At 40.8% G+C, this 23,811-nt stretch overlaps 1 protein-coding gene and 1 long non-coding RNA gene across 2 annotated transcripts in view; both read right to left on the bottom strand.

Moving 5' to 3' along the window:
* Positions 1-23,811, bottom strand: part of LOC133971464 (uncharacterized) — a gene marked incomplete at its 3' end in the record, with an annotated part of 66,899 nt that extends 43,088 nt beyond the window's left edge. Inside the window, exons 1-2 of the mRNA XM_062408822.1 lie at positions 23,661-23,811; positions 23,424-23,490 (exon numbers count right to left, since the gene is read on the bottom strand). Of these exons, the coding sequence (XP_062264806.1) occupies positions 23,424-23,437 (14 nt within the window). The remainder of the gene's footprint in view (positions 1-23,423; positions 23,491-23,660) is intronic.
* Positions 9,218-17,704, bottom strand: LOC133971604 (uncharacterized). The gene is made up of 3 exons (XR_009924393.1): positions 10,857-17,704; positions 10,637-10,743; positions 9,218-10,538 (listed from the first exon to the last, which is right to left on the bottom strand). It is a non-coding gene; the product is annotated as an uncharacterized LOC133971604 (long non-coding RNA).

Genomic DNA, 23,811 nt, shown 5'->3' with positions numbered 1-23,811 from the left:
AATTGTAGACACACCAATCAGGTGTATAAGCACTATAAAAAGCAGCAGGTGAGTTCATCGTTCTTCAAGCACAATGGAAAGAGTCAGAGAAAGAGTAAGACGAGGAGGAGGAGGACGAGGATGAGGAGGAGGACGAGGAGAACGAGGAGGACGAGGACGAGGACGATAAGAACGAGAAGAACGAGGAGGACGAGGAGGACGAGGAGGAGGACGAGGAGGAGGACGAGGAGAACGAGGAGAAGGAGGACGACAAGGACGAGGAGGAGGATGAAGGGGAGGAAGAGGAAGAGGAAGACAAGAAGGTGCTCAAAGAGGACCGAATCTGACAAATGAGATCCGCGCAACACTGGTTGACCACGTTGTCAACCACGGCCTGACGCTGAGGGAGGCTGGACTGCGAGTACAGCCAAATCTAAGCCGATATACGGTGGCAAGTGTGATGAGAACATTTCGACTGGAAAATAGGTATTGTAAAAATATCATCATATCAAAAACATCTGCACGGTTTCAGTAACTGCTTATAGTACTGTATTCTATGCACTATCAGCACTTCTGTTACCTTTTCCTGTGAAATTACTCTACTATTGTATACTGTTTTTTTTTTCTACGTAGGATTGAGGTTCGGGGACGACAAGGGGGAAGGCCTCCTATGTTCACAGAACAGCAAGAGAGGGAGATAGTAAACATGGTTTTGGCCAACAATGCTATAACACTCAAGCAGCTCCAAGCTAACATTGTCAATAAACACGCGATTTTCAACGATATCCATCAGGTCTCAACATCAACACTGGCACGCATCCTAAAAATAAACATATTCAAATGAAGCAAATTTATCGAGTGCCTTTCGAGCGCAATTCCGAAAAGGTGAAACGACTGCGGCATGATTATGCAGAGGTATGTATTCACTTTAGCAGTGTGATCTTGCATACTGTCTCAGTCTTTTACTGTACTGTAATATGTATACTAGATCTACACTGAACTACACAATTTGGCCTGACACTGTTTTTCAGAGAGTTTTACGAATGGATGGAGAGGGGATCCAGCATGAGTTACAGTTTTTTACGATTGCATAAACACTAAAATCCAAAGTATAACACAATTATCAAACCTGACACTCAAGGAGCAAAACACGGCCCAGATCTGCACCACTATAAGCACAATGTCAGCTTCATACTTTTTGCAAAACAATACACACAGTGATCTGCAAAACACTAAACACACTTGTATACATTAAACACAGAAGGATATCAAGATGTCACTTCCTTGCAATTCCTAAGCACAGCCTGTCAAATGACCACCCTATGGGCCAATTGGTTAAACACAAAATGTCAAACCATTTGGCGTTTAAACACAGCATTGCTTACAGTTTTTTTTCGATTGCTTAAGCACGATTTTCAAAACAGGGCCCGGTGTTTCAAACACTAAACACAATCAGCACAACCACACACCCAATCAGCAGAACACCTCAGATCCTTTGCAAAACTAAACACTCTTGTAAAAACTATACACTTTTTTATCAAAATAATATTATTTTGCCATATGAAACACACACGCTTCATATTACTTAGTTCTGCTTTAGCCAGTTACACACTGCTGTTGCTAACCTTAAAACAATTACAGTTTTTTACGATTGCATAAACACTAAAATCCAAAGTATAACACAATTATCAAACCTGACACTCTAGGAGCAAAACATGGCCCAGATCTGCACCACTATAAGCACAATGTCAGCTTCACACTTTTTGCAAAACAAAACACACAGTGATCTGCAAAACACACTTGTGTACATTAAACAGAGAAGGATATCAAGATGTCACTTCCTTGCAATTCCTAAGCACAGCCTGTCAAATGACCACCCTATTGGCCAATTGGTTAAACACAACATGTTTAACCATTTGGCATTTAAACACAGCATTGCTTAATTGTAGACACAACTATCAGGTTTAAGCACTATAGCAATGCAGCAGCTGAGTTCACCTGTTTCCAACCAAAATGGAGCTTGTGCTCAAAAAAGAAGAAGAGTGAGGGTGAGAGGGGGAATCCTCGGAGGTGAAGAATGCTGCGGCTGTGGCATTAGTAATGATGGTGTGTGTGATGTTGCATACTGCACACACAACTTTCATAATGTAAATGTACTGTATTCCAGACCTATGCTGAACTACACAATCTTGTCTTTCACTGTATTTCTGTGAGTTTTACAGATGATGCTGAGGTAATCGCATGAATTCATATAAATAGATGAGGCAGGGTTCATAGGACAAAATCAGAAAGGAGAGGCAGAAACATCATTGGCCACGGGGCTATAATCCATGTCCCAGGGCAACGTGGGCGTAACATCACCCTTTGTGCTGTCACTACACATAATGGGGTCCTCCTCCGTCACGCCAACATGGGTCCTTACAACAAACCTCACATTCTGAAAGGTTTTGACTGATTACACAACATCATCACAGCAGTAAATCACATGCACCAGATGCAATACATTGGCATCTGGGACAATGAGTCATTCCACCACTCTGCTCTGGTCCAGAACTGGTTTCAACACCATCCACAGTTTACAGAACCATACCTTCCACCATGCTCTCCGTTTCTAAACCAGATCAAAGAGTTTTTCTCTGCATGGCGGTGGAGGGTTTACGATCTCCGGCCCCAGGCTCAGGTTCCCCTCATTGAAACCTCTAATGGATACAGAATGTTCTGCTTGTCTGATATTTGTCGAGCTTACAGTGTTATGCAAACTCCTGTAGTAGCATGAAAACTGGGACATTTTTTGTTTTGATTCTCCATGTTGACATGTGTACTGATTTGGGGATATGGAGAGGAATAAATTATATTTTCATGAGTCTACAGTATTGGTATTATGTAGTGTTTGGTGAATTTATTGTATATTTGCACTTCCTCAGAGTACTTCACTAATAGAACTCTAATCACTGAGAACTGGAATTGCAAAAAGTGTTTTAGGTTAGCAACAGCAGTGTGTAACTGGGTCAAACATAATTAAGTCATATGAAGCGTGTGTGTTTTCATATGGCAAAAAAAAATATGGTTTTGATAAATAAGTGTATAGTTTTTACAAGAGTGTTTCGTTTTGCAAAGGATCTGAGGTGTTCTGCTGATTGGGTGTGTGGTTGTGCTGATTGTGTTTAGTGTTTGAAACACTGGGCCCTGTTTTGAAAATCATGCTTAAGTAATCGAAAAAAACTGTAAGTACAACTTGAAGTTTTTCAGTCATTGGAATAAACTGAAATATTTCAAAGTATGTCCCTTATGTCCATATAGACAGAAGAATTGTACAAGGATTTGATTTCATTCTCATCTTCATAACAAACAGTCTGTTCTCATTAATTAATTAATTAATTGACCTAATGATGGTTTAACTCAAGTAAAGAAAAGGAATACAGCTTCCATTAGCTGACCTAAATTCAGCCAGACTTGTATACCCCTTCTCACTTATATAGGAATATCTTTATACTCTGTGTTTATACAGCAGAAATCAGCCTGACCTGATGTGTCTTTTTGACATAAGGCCCCTGAGGCCTGAGAGAAATATGATGATGAATTTTTTTCATGAGGAGAGGTCTGACCTGCCCAGGCAGCCTATTTCTGACACCCTATCATCAGAAAAAAGCAAAGGACAAAGCTTATCTTACTCATAACTCATAACAAGCTGACACATGTGTGATTGTGGATGAATAAAAACTGAGACCAAAATGACGATTTATTTGTCTCTGCCCAAAAGCTTTTTATGATGTTTGTGGATAAGCTTGAACAAAGAAGCAGCCATTGTCCAGTGAAGTGTCTTTGATTAAGGCACTGATGTTTCTATCTCTGCACAAAAGTCAAACAGTATTTTAACAACGGAATCAAGCAAATTTTAGTTTAAAGCCTTAAAGTAAAGAAAAAATCAAATAACGGCTAGATTTTTTACTGCTTTACTATTTTGTACTATTCTGTATTTTATAATCCTTTTACTACTGTACATTTTACCCTTCAAAGTTTTTACTTAAGCTTCTGTATCAGTCTTGTTTGTATGATTTCAGCAATAGAAAATAATAAAACTAGAATGTCACTCAGTGAGCACATACCTCCTCCAAACCCCAGTCCCCTTGCAACCACATTAAAATGACCTGCACCTGATCATACTGTTTTATCAGCAAGAAGCATGAATTAAGACAGTGTACAAGAGAAGATGATTAATTGAATGTATTAATTCATATACATTTTTATGAAAAATGTGATCAGTTGTAATAAAGATGTTTGAACAAAAGGGGGCGACAAACTGCAGAGTGGCAGAACAGAGCAATGGCGATAGCTGTCCTTTCAGCACCACACACAAACACACACACACACACACACACACACACACACACACACACACACACACAAACACACACACACACACACACAAACGCACAAGTCTCCATAACTTCAGAGAACATTACATAGACTTACATTGATGTCCTGGAGACTTACCCAAACCGTAACCACAGTGATAACTTACCCAACCATTACCCTAACTTAAACCCTAACATTAAACCTATCACTTACCTAACCTTAAAATATATTCACCGAACCCAAATTCTAACCCTAACCCTAAAACCGTCTTGAATGTGGCCAGTGGAACCTGTGCTGATATCGTGACAACACCAGCTCTGTGTGTCTGTGGAGCTGTGCAAGTCCTGGTTGTGTAAAAAAAAAAATGACCAAAGTGACCAAACCTGCAGCTAAGAGCGCGCGGATAGAAAGAAGGAGCAGGAGAACATGAACAAGACGAACAAGAAGAAGATGAGGAGGAGCAGGAGGAGGGGAAAACGGGAGGTTTGTAACGTTCATCAGAATTTATTTTGTTTCCTATTACATGGCGCAAGGGCTAAACAAACGGGACCGTCCTGGGTGTGAAGCTGCCACGGTGAATTTGGATATTCAAGCAGAAGCAGCAGCAGCATCCTCCTCCATCCACGGAGGAAGAGGGAGAAGCCACCTCGGCTGCGGCGGCGCACACACCGACTCCTCGTCCTCCTCCTGCCGGCTCTATGTCGAGTGATGGTGGGCTTGCCTTGCTGGATTCTCCCCGCTCTCTCCAGATCGTCGACGACCGAATCTCCTCTGACCGCAGACCCCGATTTTCGGCGGAAACCTACCCAGAGCGATAGGGCTACATATGGAAACTGGGGACCAACATTTTAGGAAAAAGTAAATCTAAGCGGTTGATTTCATTTATTGTAATTATAATAATCTATCAGGTTTCTCTTGTTTATGTGTGAGCTCGTTTCTTTTAAAGCCCGCTGATTAATGAGTCTCTTGACTGAGCCGATATTTCCTCATGCCATCGGGTTGATTTGTGAGCAGCCAGCCGAATATTGTCCTCACAGTAGGTCGTTATAAAACCGCTTTTATTTCCTATCATCAGGACTCAGATCCGTCCATTTGTTTATGATCCTCTAATATGAGAGCTTTCTCTGCTGTCCTTCGTTTCCCTTCCCAGTTTTCCGTCACCTCTCTAGCTAATAAGAGTCTTGAGGAAAATCTTTGGACACATCTCTAATTTTTATTTCTTACTGGCTTCTAACTTAAGTAACTGTAACGCATTGTAAGAGACATATAGAGCTGTTGTACTGTAAGCCTGTAATTACTCTAACACCAAGGTCCGTCTTGTTGGTCCATTAGATCTCATGTTAATTCAGCTGTAACCTCTACAAGACAAGAAACAGGTTGTTTTTCTTGTGTTTTTCCCACTTTGGTTATTCTCACCTCCACCACCTCAAACACTGTTAATCCTGCACAGCTCATGTTTGCAGAGTGGCTGTTTTGTGGGTTGAATCTGTAGCTACCGGCCTGCTGAGGTGCTGCCTGATCTTTCATCTGTTATTTCACGTGTTTCATGTTTTATAGATGTCTAACATATATCAAATAAACAACTCTTAAAACAGTAAAAAAACAGAGGTAAAGTAAACAATTCACAACTAAAACACCAGATAAGATGGACTTTCGAGTCCTTGTAATGGAAAATTCCACTGATCAATGTCTTATTACTGTTTTGACTGTTTTCTGTGCACAAGCTCAGTAAACTGCTCCTCCAATTGACTTGTTAAAATCCAAAGATTCATATTGTACAATTATAAAATTATAGGGACAATTACCAGCTGAGCTTTCTACCTTGACACCCTTGGGATAAGAACAGTTTAATAATCACCTCAAATAGGAGCACTAAAATGGATTAAACAAAAGGTTTGCTAAAACGTTTATACTAACTGCGACTTAAATATTGGAATTCATTACAAAGTATTATATAGAATTAGTAACAAAAAAGGGTAACATTCCTGTAAATCATTTAGAATGTCTAAAGTAACAGAAACACAATTATTAGAATTATAAGAATTCACTGTCTGATTACTAGAAATCACTAGCCTGACGTTGTCATACTCACAATTCTAGTCAGAATGTGAGTGTGAGACCGCTCCATTGGGCTGTGATTATGGGGCGTGTTTCAACCGAACCAGGAAATAAAATTCCTCTACGCTCAATTGGATAGACCTACAACCAATCAGAGCAACGTAGTATGTGACGTATGTAAAGCGACGCATAGTTGTTGTCAACAGAACTCAACTGCACGCACGCTGGAAGAAGTAGAAGAAGATCAGTAAAAACATTTAAGGATACACAGAGAGCTTACCAACACGATCAGCATTTTTGAGAGAAACAGTTAATGTAACAGCCCCCCCCCCCCCCTCAAACATGACACAGAGTTTCTCTATGTCACACGGCTCTTTATTGTTCACTTCATCGTAACTGTAAATACACTGTAAAACTGGAATTACATTAAGTATACGATATTTTAATCCATAAAACCAAACACAAATGTGAAAATACAATAAACAAACAAATCACCACGAGACAAATCTGATGCGTTAACGTGACAGTGACTCCCGTTCCGCGATACCTGTAGCAAAGTAAATGGGACCAGCTTCCTTACCTCCTTCTGCTGGCGAGGGGTGTTAAACTAGAGTTTTTGAGAAATGCTCCTTAAACTGCAGGTATTTAAGCGAGGGGAGTCGCTACGTGTAAAACAAAATAAGCCCAACACAAAATAACAGAATAAAACAGTATTCATAAAGTGGCAGGTGTAGCAGTCAGTTACAGTAAAGGGGAATGCACGTACGAACAAGTTCTCCATTTAGGATTACAGCTCCACAACACATCAAACAAATCGCATCGCATTTGGCGGTCCTGTAAGAACCGTAAGAAGAGATAATTTTTTGGAGTTGTTTCTTTGTAGTCATTTACCGTGTCTTTTGTCTGTTTTCTTTCTTTGTGTGGTGACAATGTATCTCTTTGTGATTTGTGTGTCTGTGGTTGTTTTGTAGTCATTTTATGTCTATTTGTGGTTGTTATGTTGTCATTTGTTCTCTTGGTGTTTTTTTTGTTTCCCTTCTTCTTTGTTCGGATTATTGGAAAGTGGCAATTTGCAATACCGCCATCTTCGTGGTTGTGTCTTTTTGTTGTTGTTTTATTTCTGTTTGTGGTTATTCTGTCGCTGTTTACTATTTGGTAGTATGTGTCTTTACAGTTAATTGTTTTGTATCTTTTTTGGTGCTCTAGTGTCTCTATCATTGTTTGGTGTTGTTTTGTAGTTTTCAGTGGTGTATAAAGTACTTGAAAGCCACATATCTTACCTGAAAGTGACTTCGGTAAAAGTAAAAGTCAGCCGTCAAATAAATGACTTGAGTAAAAGTCTTAAAGTAGCTCATATTAAATGTACTAAAGTATCAAAAGTGTCTGTTGTTGAAATGGACTTATGTGTCAAAAGTAAAAGTACAAGGACCAAAGTGCTACACAATGCCCCTTATGATAACTCAGCAAAGGGAAACAAGATCTAGGCACACAAAATAAGATAGTTTCTCTCTTGTTAACAGCCTGCACAGTGCTTGTGCAGAGAAGAAAAAAATCACTGGACACAGTCTAGTTTTGCTGCCAAATTTCAGACCGAATAATAAAGACTGAACTGAACTGAAGTTTCTGAAGGTGGACCTGCGGAGGGATCATTACCAGTACTGCCTGCTCGACCCCGGTCGACCAAGGCAGTCTGACCAACCTCCGGACGCTTAGGGTCTCGCGCTGCCCCCCCCCCCCCCCCCGACGAGGCGAAGAAGCGCGCGTTGCGCCAACCTCCGCTGCTCGAGTAACCAGCCAGTTTTGAGAATATAAGAAATAAAAAGTACAGTAATTTGTGTTCAAATGTAGGGAGTAAAAGCAAAAAGCCGTCAGGAAAATAAATACTCATGTAAAGTACTGATATGTGAAAAATCTACCTAAGTACAGTAACAAAGTATTTTGTACTTCGCTACTTCTCACCACTCTTAGTTTTTAGTCTATTTGTGTGTCAGGAATTGGGGAAAAGCAGCTTCTGAATGCATGAGCCAGTAAAATAACAAAAAAAAATGTTCAGCACAACATTTCCAAAGCAAAGCAGAATTCCAGAAAAAGAAGATCAAAACTCAAAATGCAACAATAAGGGAACCGGAAAAAAACAGCAAAGCACAAGGCATCCGTCCAAGAGGACACTGGAAACATGACAGCGAATAAAGAGAACATTTTCTAAATTAAATAGGGAAACGCAAAACTCAGACTGAACAAGAATATAAACCCAAGGAAAAACGCCATACAAAAAGTGTTCAACAAAATCCCAAAAGTCTTCAGCTTAAAGGGAACATGTTATGCTCATTTCTCCACAGTTGATATGGTTCCTTGGGGTCTTAATGAAATGTCTGTAACATTTTTTGGTAAAAATACCACAAGGATCATTTAAAACAGCACCCTTTTTACCCTGTCTGAAACAGACCTCCTCAGATTGACCTGTTTTGAGGGCCCCGCCCCCATTTGACCCCACCCCCTTTCACCCCTCTCACCCTCCCCCCTTTCATGGAGGTGTAGGACATTACGTTTTTACCTCCATTAATTAGCCTGTGTGTTTTTTATGTGTTCTCATTACAGAATGCATTCAACATCTATAGGGCAGATTATGGGCCTTTATATCTAAGAGGAATAGAGCAGTAAGTGTTGTTTTTTTATACATGAGATATCAGTCTCCTGCAATACAAATATGAATGAGGAATAAAATACAATAAATTACTCTTCCCTCTGTATTACTTTGCTAACTGATCATCTTACACGTGTCAATTGTTGACATGTTATATATCAAACATTAAAAGCACACAACTGTTTCTATACACTTTTATTGTCAGAAAGATTGCTAGAAACAATGCCACAGAGCTTTTTAAACAGTTATTAAATGTACTGGCTGGGACAGAGGTAATAAATACAAAAAAATACCAAGTATAATAAAAACATTGATTACAAAAATACACTTTGTGCCATCAGTAGCCATACTGTAAACAAAGGAACACTTTATATTTGTTTGTCATCTTTTATTCTCTAAATACAATGCAGGGTGGTCCTGCCCTCCTGCGTGGTGCTCCAGATACGCAGAGTGATCCCTGATGCTCACATAGCTGGCTATAACTTCCTGCTTGTCAGGTTTCTCATACTTGGCAGAGAGATCCTCGGGTATTGAGATCTTCAGCACCTCATTCACATATGGGGCCGGGTCCTGAAAAACCTTGTGTAAGATGAGCTCCAACAGGTTATCCTCGTAATTTGTAATACAAATTGGGAAAAAAAGTTGGACATTTTGCACTTTTTTTTATTTATTATTTTCTTGCTTTGCTTAGCACTCGCCCTTCTTATATATTACATCTGTCCCCCGCCGACACACAGGACACACCTCAAACAGCTCCAGGAGGCAGTTTTCATAGACAATATATGTGGGTGTCTTATGAACAGGGTTGGAAGATTCCATTCTATTAGAAAGACAAAGATTTCACCAAAAGGCTGCAACAGCTAAAAAAGTGTAGGATGGTAATCCATCTGATTATTGAAATGTTTAGATTAAATATTGAATCACTCACGTCACTGCTGACTCAGTCAAGACTGTGATCGAGTCATCAGGATCAAAGGTAGCATCCTGTGGCTCTCCAAAGTCCATACTTGAACAACTTGGGTTGTCCTCTCCAGTGATGCCAGTAGCGCGTTACTTAGTAACGACTTTTTTCAGTAACGAGTAATCTAACGCATTTCTATTTCCAAACCAGTAATCAGATTAAAGTTACTTGTCCAAGTCACTTTGCGTTACTATTTTGGTGTTTGTGGTTAAATCGCTGGGCACGTGCCGCGGCTGGTGGAGTAGTCACCCTGTCGCCCTCCTCTCCACGCCGCCGGAGGCTCGTTGTGCGGCACGCCTCGATGTTTTATTTTTTTTTAGGGGTGGGGGGGTCCTCGTCCGCGGTGTCTCACGGATTGCTGGTGCGGGGGCTTTCGTGCTCTTGGGCCGCAGGGCGGTATCCGTCGGCGGTGCGGAAGGTGGGGACCGGGTACAGCGGTTGGCGGCAGCGACTCTGGACGCGTGTCGGTCCGGTCTCAAGGATCACCTCAGCTACGGCGCCCGCTGGGGGAACCCTCCGGCGGCATCTACTAAAGTGAGTCTTGACAAAATCTAACTTAGTTACTTTTAAAATCAAGTAACTTGTAAAGTATCCAAGTTACTTTTAAAATCAAGTAATCTGTAAAATAACTAAGTTACTTTTTCAAAGTAACTGTGGCAACACTGGTCCTCTCCCTCCTCCAAGCGAGGTCTCTTACAGCTGAGGTCCCAACACCGACATCAGTGCAGTACAGTTTTCTGTGTGCCTGTGATAAAACAGACTTCAGTATCCGTGGAGTCACAACAAATGAGATGCTGTTACAACTTTAACACGGAGACACAATCAATGACATGACGAAGTAACTGAGGGTAAACAAACCTGTACTTTTGTAGTGAGGTCGCACTGTTTTCATAGAAAGCTGCGTGCCATGTGTGCGCATCTTTGGTGGGTCCGTCTGGCATGCTACGTGATGTAGCCTAGCACTGTGAACAGATGTGCTTGCCTAAACACCAAAAGCAGCAATGTTATTCATGTTTGTACTACTGTCATAAATACAAAGATACAAGAACACATTTCTCCCAACTAGGGCTGGTAATGAATAATTGTTCTAGTCCCGCACATTATGACAACAACATCCTCCGGTATCTTGCGCGAGGCTTCCAGCTGCCGTGGAAAAAAATCTGCGGCACAGTACTCACGGGAGGACACTCGAGCGGAGGGGGAGAAAAGAGCGTGGAGAGCACAACACTCACAAACTAGCTGTCCACGATTAACTGTTCAATAACAATATTAATAGTCAAACATGAAAACTCCTGTAAAGTCTCTACCTATCCCCAACCACTACATACTAGCCCCCCACCCCCTCACACACGCCACAACATGCTAACGTCACTAGCCTCCACACAAAATGTCTAAAAGAAGCAAATACCAGAATTATAAAAAAAATACTTACATTTCCCTCGTCTTCAGCATTGCGATGGAAAGATGGCACGAACCCCTCTTTCAATAACAACCTTTTCGAGAATCCGGCATTATACAGATATTTGCCAACTCTTGCAGGAACGTTGCCATCATATATGAACTCAATCCATCTCAATCTTTTGTCTTCTGAAGCTGGAGTAACATGAAGACATTTGTGCTGATTTGTGCAGCCGACCACTGAGCATCTCGGTTGTCGAATACGATTCATGCTGCTAGTTAGCCATTAAGTGTTCCCAAGACTTGCAAGAATGAAATGGCGGCCGGACACCGATAGACTGTCTAAAAAGTGGGTTGGTCCATCTATGGGTGGGTCGAGTGGTAGTGGGGGAGTGCATAGATCTATGGGGGCATGGGCATGTTGCGACTATGGCGTCTATTTCGTCGTAATCCCATTGGAGGCACTCTAGCATATAGTTTCTGAAATAGAGGAACCACAACAAAGTTATTTTTTTCCAGAGTTTTTGGGACGGTAGACATGCATGATACCCAATGAATGTGTAGAAGCACTACAAAAGTATTGTATCTCTTTGTAGTTTATAATATCTTTGTGGTTGATTTCTGTTTAGTTGTGGTGGGTTTGCTTCTCTTTCCATTTTGTGTTTGACTGTGTCAGGTCACGCGTTACATGTGTCAGAGTTTTTTTCAAAGTGACTGTTAACATGTCGAGGTCATTCACTACACTTAAATGGAAAATAGTTGATGGTTGTTAATGATCTCAAATATGTATATCAGTTTTTAAAAGGCACAAAAACTTTAACTCCAAAAGAGCACTTGAAGAAAGGTTCTTTCTACTAGTGGATTTCTATGTTTATTTGATACCACAAAGAAAAAGAAACTCAGAAGGAACAAGTTTGTGTGTATTCTAAAGATTAAAAACACTAAATCAGTCAACAGGACTTTTACTGTAGTCAATCATTATTCCCCTGGAATTGCTTGACAAGGTCAATGCCATAAGATTCTGATAAGATAATGTTAATGATATAAATGTATCATATATAAGACAATGTTCCTCATTGTTACTCAGTGTACCCTCAAGTTCGGCCTGCATCATTGTATCATTGATAACAAGGCAAAAACACCTGATGATGCCAAGGGAATTTATGACACACGGAGCTTCTCTTTCCAGCTTCTCCTTTCTCTTCTCCATCCTTATCACCTAAAAGTAATTCATATCTCATCAATACATGTTACTGACTTGACCCCTTCCCCAGAGTCCCTTTGCCTTATCGTCCGCAGATCCAGGGCTGCAGCTGTGGCCACATCATGGATTGCAATTTGTGGATCGCGTATCAGAGGTCGCAATGGTGGATCCAGTATAGTGGATTCTATATCGTGCGGGCTGATCGTAAAAATAGTGGCGGCTCCTTTATCGCGTTGGCATCATGACAGAGGTGGCAGCTGTTGATGGATCCTAATTGGCGGCAGTGGACAATGACTGTGGACTATAGTGGCAACAGGACTTTTGCTGTAGTCAATCATTATTCCCCTGTTTTATAAAATTCCGCCGGGAGACCATCTGGGCCTGAGCATTTACCACTCTGCATCAGTATTAAAGCACTACTGAGTTCACCAAACGAAAAGGGTTCATCCAGTCTAGATGATGTTGCGCTGTCAATGGAGGGAATCTCTAAAGAGTTAAAAAAACGTCATATTGTTTCTCATCCGCCACGCATTCACAGGTGTATAATTTGGCATTGAAGTCTCTGAAATGGTTATTAATCACCTGTGGGTCAATAGTTGTCCCATCTTTAGAACTGATCTGAGTTATATGTTGTGATGAAGATGCTTGTCGGAGTTGGTGTGCAAGCAGTTTACTACGTTTATCTCCAAACTCATAATATTTATGACGTGATTTCAATAGTGACTCTGCAGCTTCGTTGGAAGCAAAGAGTAATTCTTTTGAAAGATCTGCATTGGGTGAGTCCACACATTTAGACTGAAGTTCTGATATATCTCTATCAAGGCGTGCACTTTTCTCTGAGGTGATCTTTGTCTTATAAGCTGAGTAAGATATTATCTCTCCTCTCAGGTAAGCTTTGCATGCCTCCCAGACGGCTGCTGCCTATGTATCTAGGTTAACATTGGTAGAGATATAAAGATCTATGCGGTTCTTAATAGTCAAAAGAAAGTTTGGGTCAGAAAGCAATCTAGAATTAAAGCGCCAGGGAGAGCGTTTCATAGATCTACCAGGAAGAGAGATGTTGACAACCACTGTTGCATGGTCAGATATCACAATGGGATTGTAGGAGCTTGAACTAACAGATGTTAGGAGTTTGCTATCAATGAGAAAATTAACAATAAGGGAGAATGTGCCATGGACAGGAGAAAAGAAAGAAAACTGTTTAGTACTAGGGTTGAGAAAGCGCCAGGCATCTGCGACTGCATATTGCTCCATAAACATCTGAATTAGTAGCCCGATCTTTTGTCACTCTGCATAGAGGAACTGATTTCAATAAAGTGTGCTGGCACGTGAATCCTCTGCATCTCAGTCCTCATTCTAGTCCAGGCCTGACAGCTGTTGCACTAATGACCAACCCCCAGCCTGGCTACAGGTTGAGGAGGCCTCATGTGGTTTATCATCTCTGATGTCCCTCCTGTGCTTCCCCACAACAATTTCAGCATATGTGCAATCAGACAGTGTTGTTGTGACAAACTGTCTTAAAATCTGGACACAATTTAAACAACATTTTTTCATACCTGGTCTGCCTTCTGTTTACTCTAATCCCCTGTTCACTCCAGCCATTATGGATAATGCTTTCTTACAGTTTTAATCAGTTGTTAACACACAAAAAGCTAAGATTCGGCACAATTTGCACAACCTTCACTTCATGTACCAATCACTCAACCCAATTTGGCACTACTTCACACTCCCTTATCTGCATTAGTCTCTGACTTTCATTCTTTACACTCTGATGTCAATTACACATCACCTTGTTGTCAAAAGACTACACACAATGTTCAGTTGTTGCACACACTTCTCAAGTAAAATCTCCAAGCATCAACCTACAACACACAAATACTCAAATCTCTAAACATTCAGGTCTGTTGAGCAATTTCACCTCATTTACACAGCCGAACAGGAGACTGAAATTGTAGATATGGTTCGTGAGAACAACTCTATCAAACTCAGACAAATAAAAACTAGTATCCTGGCTGACCATGCTACATTTAGAAATGTCCAGACCGTCAGCCTCTCTACATTGGAGCGTATTCTTCATAGGAATGCCATGCTAATGAAACAAATGTTCAGGGTCCCATTTGAACGGAACACAGGCATGAAGGAGTTACAGTGACAGTTTGTGCTTGTAAGTACCAACATTCAGCACTGACACATGCATGTATTGTACCTGTAATCCAATATTGTTCCTTTTCTACAGTGTCTCACTGTAGCCCACTGTGTTGACCTCTCTGTGTCCATACTGTACATTGCATTATCATGCTGTCTGTGTGAGCTGATCCAGGAGATAGATAGATAGATAGATAGATTACTTTATTCATCCCCGAGGGAAATTAAGTCGTCATAGCAGCCGGTACATTTGAATACAATACAGTTTTTTTCGATTGATTAAGCACGATTTTCAAAACAGGGCCCGGTGTTTCAAACACTAAACACAATCAGCACAACCACACACCCAATCAGCAGAACACCTCAGATCCTTTGCAAAACTAAACACTCTTGTAAAAACTATACACTTTTTTATCAAAACAATATTATTTTGCCATATGAAACACACACGCTTCATATTACTTAATTCTGCTTTAGCCAGTTACACACTGCTGTTATTACCTTAAACACTTTTAGCAATTCCAGTTCTTAGTGATTAGAGTTCTATAAGTGAAGTACTCTGAGAAAGTGCAAATATACAATAAATTCACCGAACACTACACAAGACCAATGCTGCAGACTCATGAAAAATGAATTCTGCTACTACAGGAGTGTGCATAACACTGTAAGCTCGACAAATATCAGACAAGCAGAAAATTCTGTATCCAGTACAGTTTCAATGAGGGGTACCTGAGCCTGGGGCCGGAGATCGTAAACCCTCCACCGTCATGCCGAGAAAAACTCTTTGATTGGGTTTAGAGACGGCGAGTATGGTGGAAGGTATGGTACTGTAAACTGTTGATGGTGTTGAAACCAGTTCTGGACCAGAGCAGAGCGGTGGAATGACTCATTGTTCCAGATGACAATGGATTGCATCTGGTGAATGTGATTTACTGCTGTGACGATGTTGTGTAATCGATCCAAACATGTGAGAATGTGAGGTGTGTTGTAAGGGCCCATGTTGGTGTGACGGAGGAGGACCCCATTCTGTGTAGTGGCAGCACAAAAGGTGATGTTACCCCCACGTTTTCCTGGGACATGGATTATAGCCCCGTGGCCAATGATATTTCTGCCTCTCCTTTTTGATCTTGTCATATGAACCCTGCCTCATCTATGTATATGAATTCATGCGATTTCCTCATCCATCTGTAAAACTCAGAAATACAGTGAAAGACAAGATTGTGTAGTTCAGCATAGGTCTGGAATACAGTACATTTACATTATGAAAGTTATGTGTGCAGTATGCAACATCACACACACCATCATTACTAATGCCACAGCCGCAGCCTTCTTCACCTCCTAGGATTCTCCCTCTCACCCTCACTCTTCTTCTTTTTTAAGCACAAGCTGCATTTTGGTTGAAAACAGGTGAACTAGGCTGCTGCATTGCTATAGTGCTTAAACCTGATTGGTGTTTCTACAATTAAGCAATGCTGTGTTTAAACGCCAAATGGTTCAACATGTTGTGCTTAACCAATTGGCCAATAGGGTGGTCATTTGACAGGCTGTGCTTAGGAATTGCAAGGAAGTGACATCATGATATCCTTCTGTGTTTAATGTATACAAGTGTGTTTAGTGTTTTGCAGATCACTGTGGGTATTGTTTTGCATAAAGTGTGAAGCTGACATTGTGCTTATAGTGGTGCAGATCTGGGCCATGTTTTGCTCCTTGAGTGTCAGGTTTGATAATTGTGTTATACTTTGGATTTTAGTGTTTATGCAATCGTAAAAAACTGTAAAATACAATACAATAGAATAAAATAAAAAATATTGAGGTAGAAAGCCTCACACAGCTAATGTGTTGTACCAGTACATCTTTATTGATGAGGTGGGATTCAACCTGGTGAAGAGGAGTCGACGGGGCAGAAACCTCATTGGCCAGCGGGATATTGTTGAGGTCCCCGGCCAGCGTGTCCCAGGAACATCACACTGTGTGCTGCAATGAATCACCATGGGATCTTGCACAGTCATGCCCACCTAGGGGTCTATAATGCTGCCCGTCTCCTCGTCTTCCTGGATGGCCTGAATGACCTGCTGGTACCAACTGGCCAGATAGATGACCCACAGCGGATCGATCACGTTCACATCTGGGACAATGTGAGCTTCCACCGGGCTGCTCAAGTGTGTCAGTGGTTCCAGGACCACCCAAATTTTTCCGTTCTATACCTTCCACCTTATTCTCCTTTCCTGAATCCTATTGAGGAATTATTTTCAGCTTGGAGGTGGAAGGAATATGAACGGAACCCACAGGACCGGGTCCCACTGCTCTAGGCCATGGAGGAGGCTTGTGGCGACGTGAGTGTCGAGGCCTGTCAGCATTTTGTGTGTGAAGTTTTCAGCTGCCTGTGTGCAGTTTTGAGAAGCCGTTATTGTTTTGAAAAACGTGTGTTAACAATTGTTAGGCCGGTTTACAGTACTGTTCTCTGTGTGTGCCGAAATAAACCTTTTTATGCTGCATATTTGTGTGCTGTTTTATGTTTGACTATGAAAAAAGTAGGCCTACACTGAGACATTTTACAAAAGGAGAAATGGCTCATTCTCCAGAGTCACTGTTATTCATATGGTGTGTTCCATTGTGATGATTGTGTTTTCAGTTTTGCACTACAGTGTGCTGTAAATGCTTGGTAGTGTGCAAGCAAATGCTTAGTTGTGTGTACTCAATGAATGGTATGTGTGTGTCAATTGAAAATATGGCTGTGTGTACCAAATGAAAACACGAGTTTCATTTTGTGAACAGGTAAGAGATTCGATATCAAAGAGTCATCTTGCAAAGGGAGTGTCAGGTTTAGCATTTTGTGAGTGAGGTTTTCAGTTTTCTGTGTGCAGTTTTGAGAAAGCCGTTATTGTTTTGAAAAACGTGTGTTAACAATTGTGAAAAATTTTAACTATGAAAACAGTGAAAACACAGAGTTTCTTGATCAAGAAGCCTCAGCTTCTTGATCAGAGCAGAAGCTGCAGTTGGTTTCTTCCGAGCTGCAGTTGCTGTGTTCACCTCCAGTCTGACCTGCTCTCACTTTTGTTTTCACATTTAAAACTAAATATATATTTTTAAGCTATTAGGCTGCAGCTCTATGTTTTTATAGAAAGGGAGTTTGATTTGGCTATTAAATGTGACTAAAACTAGACTAAAATGGAATTCGTTTTCGTCGACTAAAACTAGACTAAAATGTAATTGGTTTTAGTCGACTAAAACTACACTAAAACTAAGAAGGATAAAAATGACTAAATGTGACTAAAACTAAAATGCATTTTCGTCAAAAGACTAAGACTAAGACTAAATCAAAAATACCTGCCAAAATTAACACTGTTTACAATCTCCGGCCCTAGGCTCAGGTACCCCTCATTGAAACTGTACTGGATACAGAATTTTCTGCTTGTCTGATATTTGTCGAGCTTACAGTGTTATGCACACTCCTGTAGTAGCATGAAAACTGGGACATGTTTTGTTGTGATTCTCCATGTTGACAAATTGACAGATTTGGGGATATGGAGAGAAATAAATTCAATTTTCATGGGACCGCAGCATTGGTCTTGTGTAGTGTTTGGTGAATTTATTGTATATTTGCACTTTCTCAGAGTACTTCACTTACAGTAGTTTAACCACTGAGAACTGGAATTGCTAAAAGTGTTTTAGGTTAGCAACAGCAGTGTGTAACTGGCTCAAACTGAATTAACTCATATGAAGCGTCTGTGTTTCATATGGTAAAAAAATATGGTTTTGATCAATATGTGTATAGTTTTTACAAGAGTGTTTCGTTTTGCAAAGGATCTGAGGTGTTCTGCTGATCGGGTGTGTGGTTGTGCTGATTGTTTTTAGTGATTGAAACACCGGGCCCTGTTTTGAAAATCGTGCTTAAGCAATCGAAAAAAACTGCAAGTAACGAAACACAATTATTAGAATTATAAGAATTCACTGTCTGATTACTAGAAATCATGGAAAGCAATAGGTATTTGTCTCAGGTAGAAACAATCATGGATGGCGTCACCCACAGGGGTGAAGACCTGATATCTACATTATCTGCATGTTTCTCTTTGCTCATAGGGAATTCAGAGGTGCATAGTCTTAGTCAAGTCTTGGTTCTACTTCGGTCTAGTCTCAATATGTTTGGGTGAGAGGGAATTGCACTCTGCTGTGATCACATGACTCAGAAAAGTTTCTTTTGTCGAACAAATTGCAGTTTAGATTTTTCATTTTTCCTGCTTCCACATTCCTTCTTCCACACACTCAGTGCTTTCAAATGTGTTTCAATTTCAACGAGATATCTCTTAAATACTCTTCTTTTTGACTTTTCTTTTTAATTCCCAATTCTATTTTTCTCTTCCACACTTAGTAATTGTCATGGACTAAACGTCCAAGATAATTATGGATAAAATGGTGTCTTCAGAAGAGCTTTTTTTTTCTCTGACGTCTCCTGGCCCTCACACAGGGAGTAGTAGATCTCCTTCCATGAATCCATCTCTGAGCTCCACAGAGAAGCTCTGGCCCTGATCCACTTTGAGCTGTCGGTCTCACTACCTTTTGCCAGACTGATGCTGTCCTTACAGATGAAGAAGATATCCATGCCAAGGAAGAGAGCATTGGCTGCTATGAGACCTCCCCTGGCTGCCTTGGAAAGAACGAGAGGCGCTTTGGCGACTGCCTGACCAATATCTGGGATGTCTGCGGCCACCCTGGGCACATTACGTAATGCTTTACCTTCCTGAGCCACCACCTTACCAACATCTGCAATCAACTCTTCGGTTTTTAACAGCTTAAGAGCAGAGGCACCATCAACTAATGCATCAATACCTTTTGCAATAGCACCAACTTTACCAAGACCCTTGCCAACTCCCACAGCAACTGTGATGATACTGTCTTCCATTTTGGTGTCGGTTTGACTGGTCTCCTTGTCCAGACATTTCTGGAGACTCTGCACATCCTCCATGAATTTCTGGAAAACCTCTCTGGCTTTCTTCTGCTGAGTTGAATTTACTCCGATCTCTGTGAAGGTGGTGACAGCACTGTTGACTCCGCTGGTGATTCCCATACCTATCCCCGTCATTGTCAGAGCTAGAGACACCCCTGCCGTCACTGGAATTAACGCCAAGCCAACAATGGAGAGCACACCTCCAGTCGCCCCAACCGAGCTGCCAACCACGCTGGAGATCTTTGCACCCTTATTCATCCTGTCAAGCTGAGTAGAACTCTCCTCTAGGTTTTTGAGAAACTCCAGCATCCTGCCCTGTCGCTTGCTGAAGTCATTGATGAAGTCACAAAACGATTCATCTTGAAACAAGAACACCATCCTGAAGTGCTTGTTCATCCTGATGAAGACAAAATAAATTAAAAATTTCAAAGTTTCGGATGCACCTTAAAGACGCCACAAACTGAACATTGTCACATCTTTAATACCCTGTCCTTGTGCTTATTGTTTTTGCTGATCTCTCTTTTCTCCTGGAATTTCTTTTGGAATTTTGATCTCCCTCCCAATGACTATAAATTCTACCAGTTATCACCCAGCCTGCAGGGAACTACGCTCTCCGATTCAACAGTTAAATCCTCAGGCGTGGGAAAAGGCGGTGGAGAGAATAAAAATAGTATTCTAATAGAGTTTCAATGGGCAAAAATAAAATATAACTGCAAAATGTGCAAATTAAAGCCAGCTTAAACAAAAAAGAAAAAGAACAACAACAAAACAGTAAAGGAAAAACCTAAATATTCAAAGATATATATATTTACTGCTCTTTAAACTGAGGCACTGATCTGATGTAAAGTTTGTGCCAAACTGTAGCTTAACCCTAAAAAACATGTCCCCCCCCATTTTTTTAAGCCTGGATCCTGGGACTTTAAGCAGCATTTGATATCTAGGGGAACCTATACTGAGTCTGTTCAGAAGAGTTGTATGATCTGCTGTAACAAAGGTTGCACTCAGTACCAGTAAGTAGTTTGAAAGCAGCTTAGACAACACTTACCTGATCTCATCCAGCTGATTAATATGATCAAGTATCCTCCGCATGTCATCTTCAGACAGATCCACGTCGAAGTTCACCACAGTTTCCGTCGTCATTTTCAAATGAAAGTCACTGAGGGAGCTGTGAAAGACAGTTACACTTACTTCCTGCACTAAATGTTACCCACTGCTAAATGTGTCATGTTGTTGCACGTCTGTTCACCTTTTTCCTAACGTCTCGCAGATTTTCTGCGTGGTCCGTATGTACTTGTCCAACTCATACGAGAGCACTTCCACATTCTGAAGTCTGGGCAGGAAGAAGACTTGTGCATCTCTTTTGAACTCGAGGAGGAGAGGGCAGATTAGCCGTGATGCAGTGATGACAACCTGAACACAATCGAGGGTGATTCCTTTGGGCAGACATAGTGCCTGGTTCTCCGTAAACACATGGAGCGAAGTGACCGCCAGCTTCTCCACTGCATCCAGGAAGTATTCAAGCTTCGCCAGGCCAACTAAAGTGTCCTTGAGCACGGCATCCAGCTCCTCAAGCAGCTTTGCATGCCTGCTGTCTGCGGTCACTTGGGTCAGCTTGTTCTTCAAATATTCCCAAAAGGCCTTACCTTTTTGCTCTGACTTAGAAACATGGTCGAAGTTTAGGTTGATGTTGTCAACCCTCTCTTTGATATCTATCATCATATTTAATTCTGTCTCCCTTTGGAGACCCCATTTAGAGACGTCCTCACAGAATACTGTGAGCATCAATTACTTTTGGACATTTCATTTAAGTCATTACAAGTGTTGGTTTGTAGTTGTTTCTTTGTAGTCATTTACCGTGTCTTTTGTCTGTTTTCTTTATTTTTGTGGTGTGTCAGGGTGAAATAATTCTATATAGTGGGGGTCTGAAAGCATGAGCTGTTTGAGCCAGATATAATGCCTTCTATACAAATGATTAATAAATAACCTTTTCTTTCCTACTGTGTAATCTTGAAATTAGAATGTATGTGGCTCACAGTTCTGTTTCGTTGTTTTTGCTAAGTTGTTTTGACTGTCTGTACAAACAGAACTTTTCAGCCGATATAGCAGGAACATAATACCTTTTCTCCAGCAACAACAGTTTGGCCCTCATGGCATCAGCTATGTCAAGGCCTTGAGAGTGTCTCCTGTTCACTTCCTTATTCCAAATGCCAAGAGGAGGGACTACGCGTGCGCAATTTCGAGGAGGAAGAACCAAGACCTACTGTTATAAAATCTTACAGACGCCGGCTGTTTGATGCGTTCTGATGTGCTGATGCGTTCTGCTGGGTCTCGTGTTATGATGCGACTCGAGGCTTCCCCAGGGCTGCTAGAGTTCTGGGGTAGTGTATTGGATGTCCTTTGCTTTGCTGATCTTTCCATACCCTGTCATTGCTTCCTAAATAAATACTTGATTGAACAAACCATGTTCGGCTCATCTTCTCATATTTAGGATAACGAACACGCTGAACAGGTGGCAATGTATCTCTTTGTTTTTGTTGTGTGTCTGTGGTTGTTTTGTAGTCCTTTTATGTCTCTTCGTGGCTGTTATGTTGTCAGTTTGTTCTCTTGGTGGTTGTTTTGTTTCTCTTCTTCTTTGTTTGGTTTATTGGCAAAATCTTTGTGGTTGTTTATTACATTACATTACATGTCATTTAGCTGACGCTTTTGTCCAAAGCGACTAACATTTTAAGAACACTCAGCATTTATGAGGGGCCATGTTAGGGGTTCAGTATCTTGCCAAGGACATTTAGGCATGCAGATGGGAAAGAGTGGGATTCGAACAGGCAACCTTCTTGTTGCAGAACACCCGCTCTATCCCCTAGGCCACGCTCTCCCCTTTTTGTTGTAGTTTTGTTTACTATTTGGTATTATGTGTCTTTGCAGTTAATATTTTTGTCTCTTTTTGGGTGCTTTAGTCTCTCTGTCGTTGCTTGGTGTTGTTTTTTTTTTTATTTTTTTGTCTTTTTGTGTGGTTCCTTATGCAGGAGCCAATAAAATAACTAAAGACATTTAGGCAGAAATAACACTACAAAAGTAAAACAGTAATCCAAAAAATAAAGATCAAAACTCAATATGCAGTGAACCACAAGGTGAACAGGAAAAAACAGCAAAGAACAAGGCATATGTCCAAAAAGACACTGGAAACATGACAGTGATTAAGGAGCAAAGTTTCTTAATTAAACAGGAAACAAAAATCTTAACCCAAAGAAAATGCCATAACGAAAAGTGTTCAACAAAATACCAAAAGTCTTTAGCTTAGAGCTCAGATGAAATTGTCGTTGTTTTGTATTTCTTTGTAGGTTATAATCTCTTTGTGGTTGTTTTCTGTTTAGTTGTGGTGATTTTGTTTCTCTTTCCATTTTGTGTTTGACTGTGTCAGTCAGGTCACGTGTTACATGTGTCAGAGCCTTTGTCAAAGTGACTGTTAACATGTCTAGGACATTCACTACACTTTACCTTAAATGGAAAATAGTTGTTGGTTGTTAAAGATCTCAAATATGTATATCAGTTTTTAAAAATCACAAAAAATGTTAACTCCAAAAGAGCACATGAAGAAAGGTACTTTCTAGTAGTGGATTTCTATGTTTATTTGATACCATAAATAAAAAGAAACAGAAGTAACAAGTTTATATAAGGATTATAAAGACTTGAAATATTATCTCTCTCTCTTTTCTGCACTAAAGTCCAACTTTACCTTGCAGCAGACATTTCCCCTTCTGCTGTCACTTCTTTACTGGTGCTTCGTCGCTTCGCTGGTCTGTCTGATACAATGAAAACCCACTGATATTTCTGGACAGCTTGTTGCAATAACTTAATCCTCAGCAGGCTTGAGTGAGGTATTAGTATCAAACCATAGACAATAAAGTTGTATAACATGTCAGCACCCAAAAGTGAAACCAAATCACAAAAACTGCACTAAAGTCAAACTTACCTTGCAGCAGACATTTCCCCTTCTGCCTTCACTTCTTTACTGGGGCTTTGTTGCTTCGCTGGTCTCTCTGATACATGAAAACCGACTGCTTGTTTCTGGACGGCTTGTTGTAACAACTAAATCCTCAGTAGGCTTGAAAAAAGTTGATACA

Source organism: Platichthys flesus, chromosome 16 (genome assembly GCF_949316205.1).
Source record: "Platichthys flesus chromosome 16, fPlaFle2.1, whole genome shotgun sequence".
NCBI lineage: Eukaryota > Metazoa > Chordata > Actinopteri > Pleuronectiformes > Pleuronectidae > Platichthys > Platichthys flesus.
This window is presented reverse-complemented; position numbering and strand designations above follow the sequence as displayed.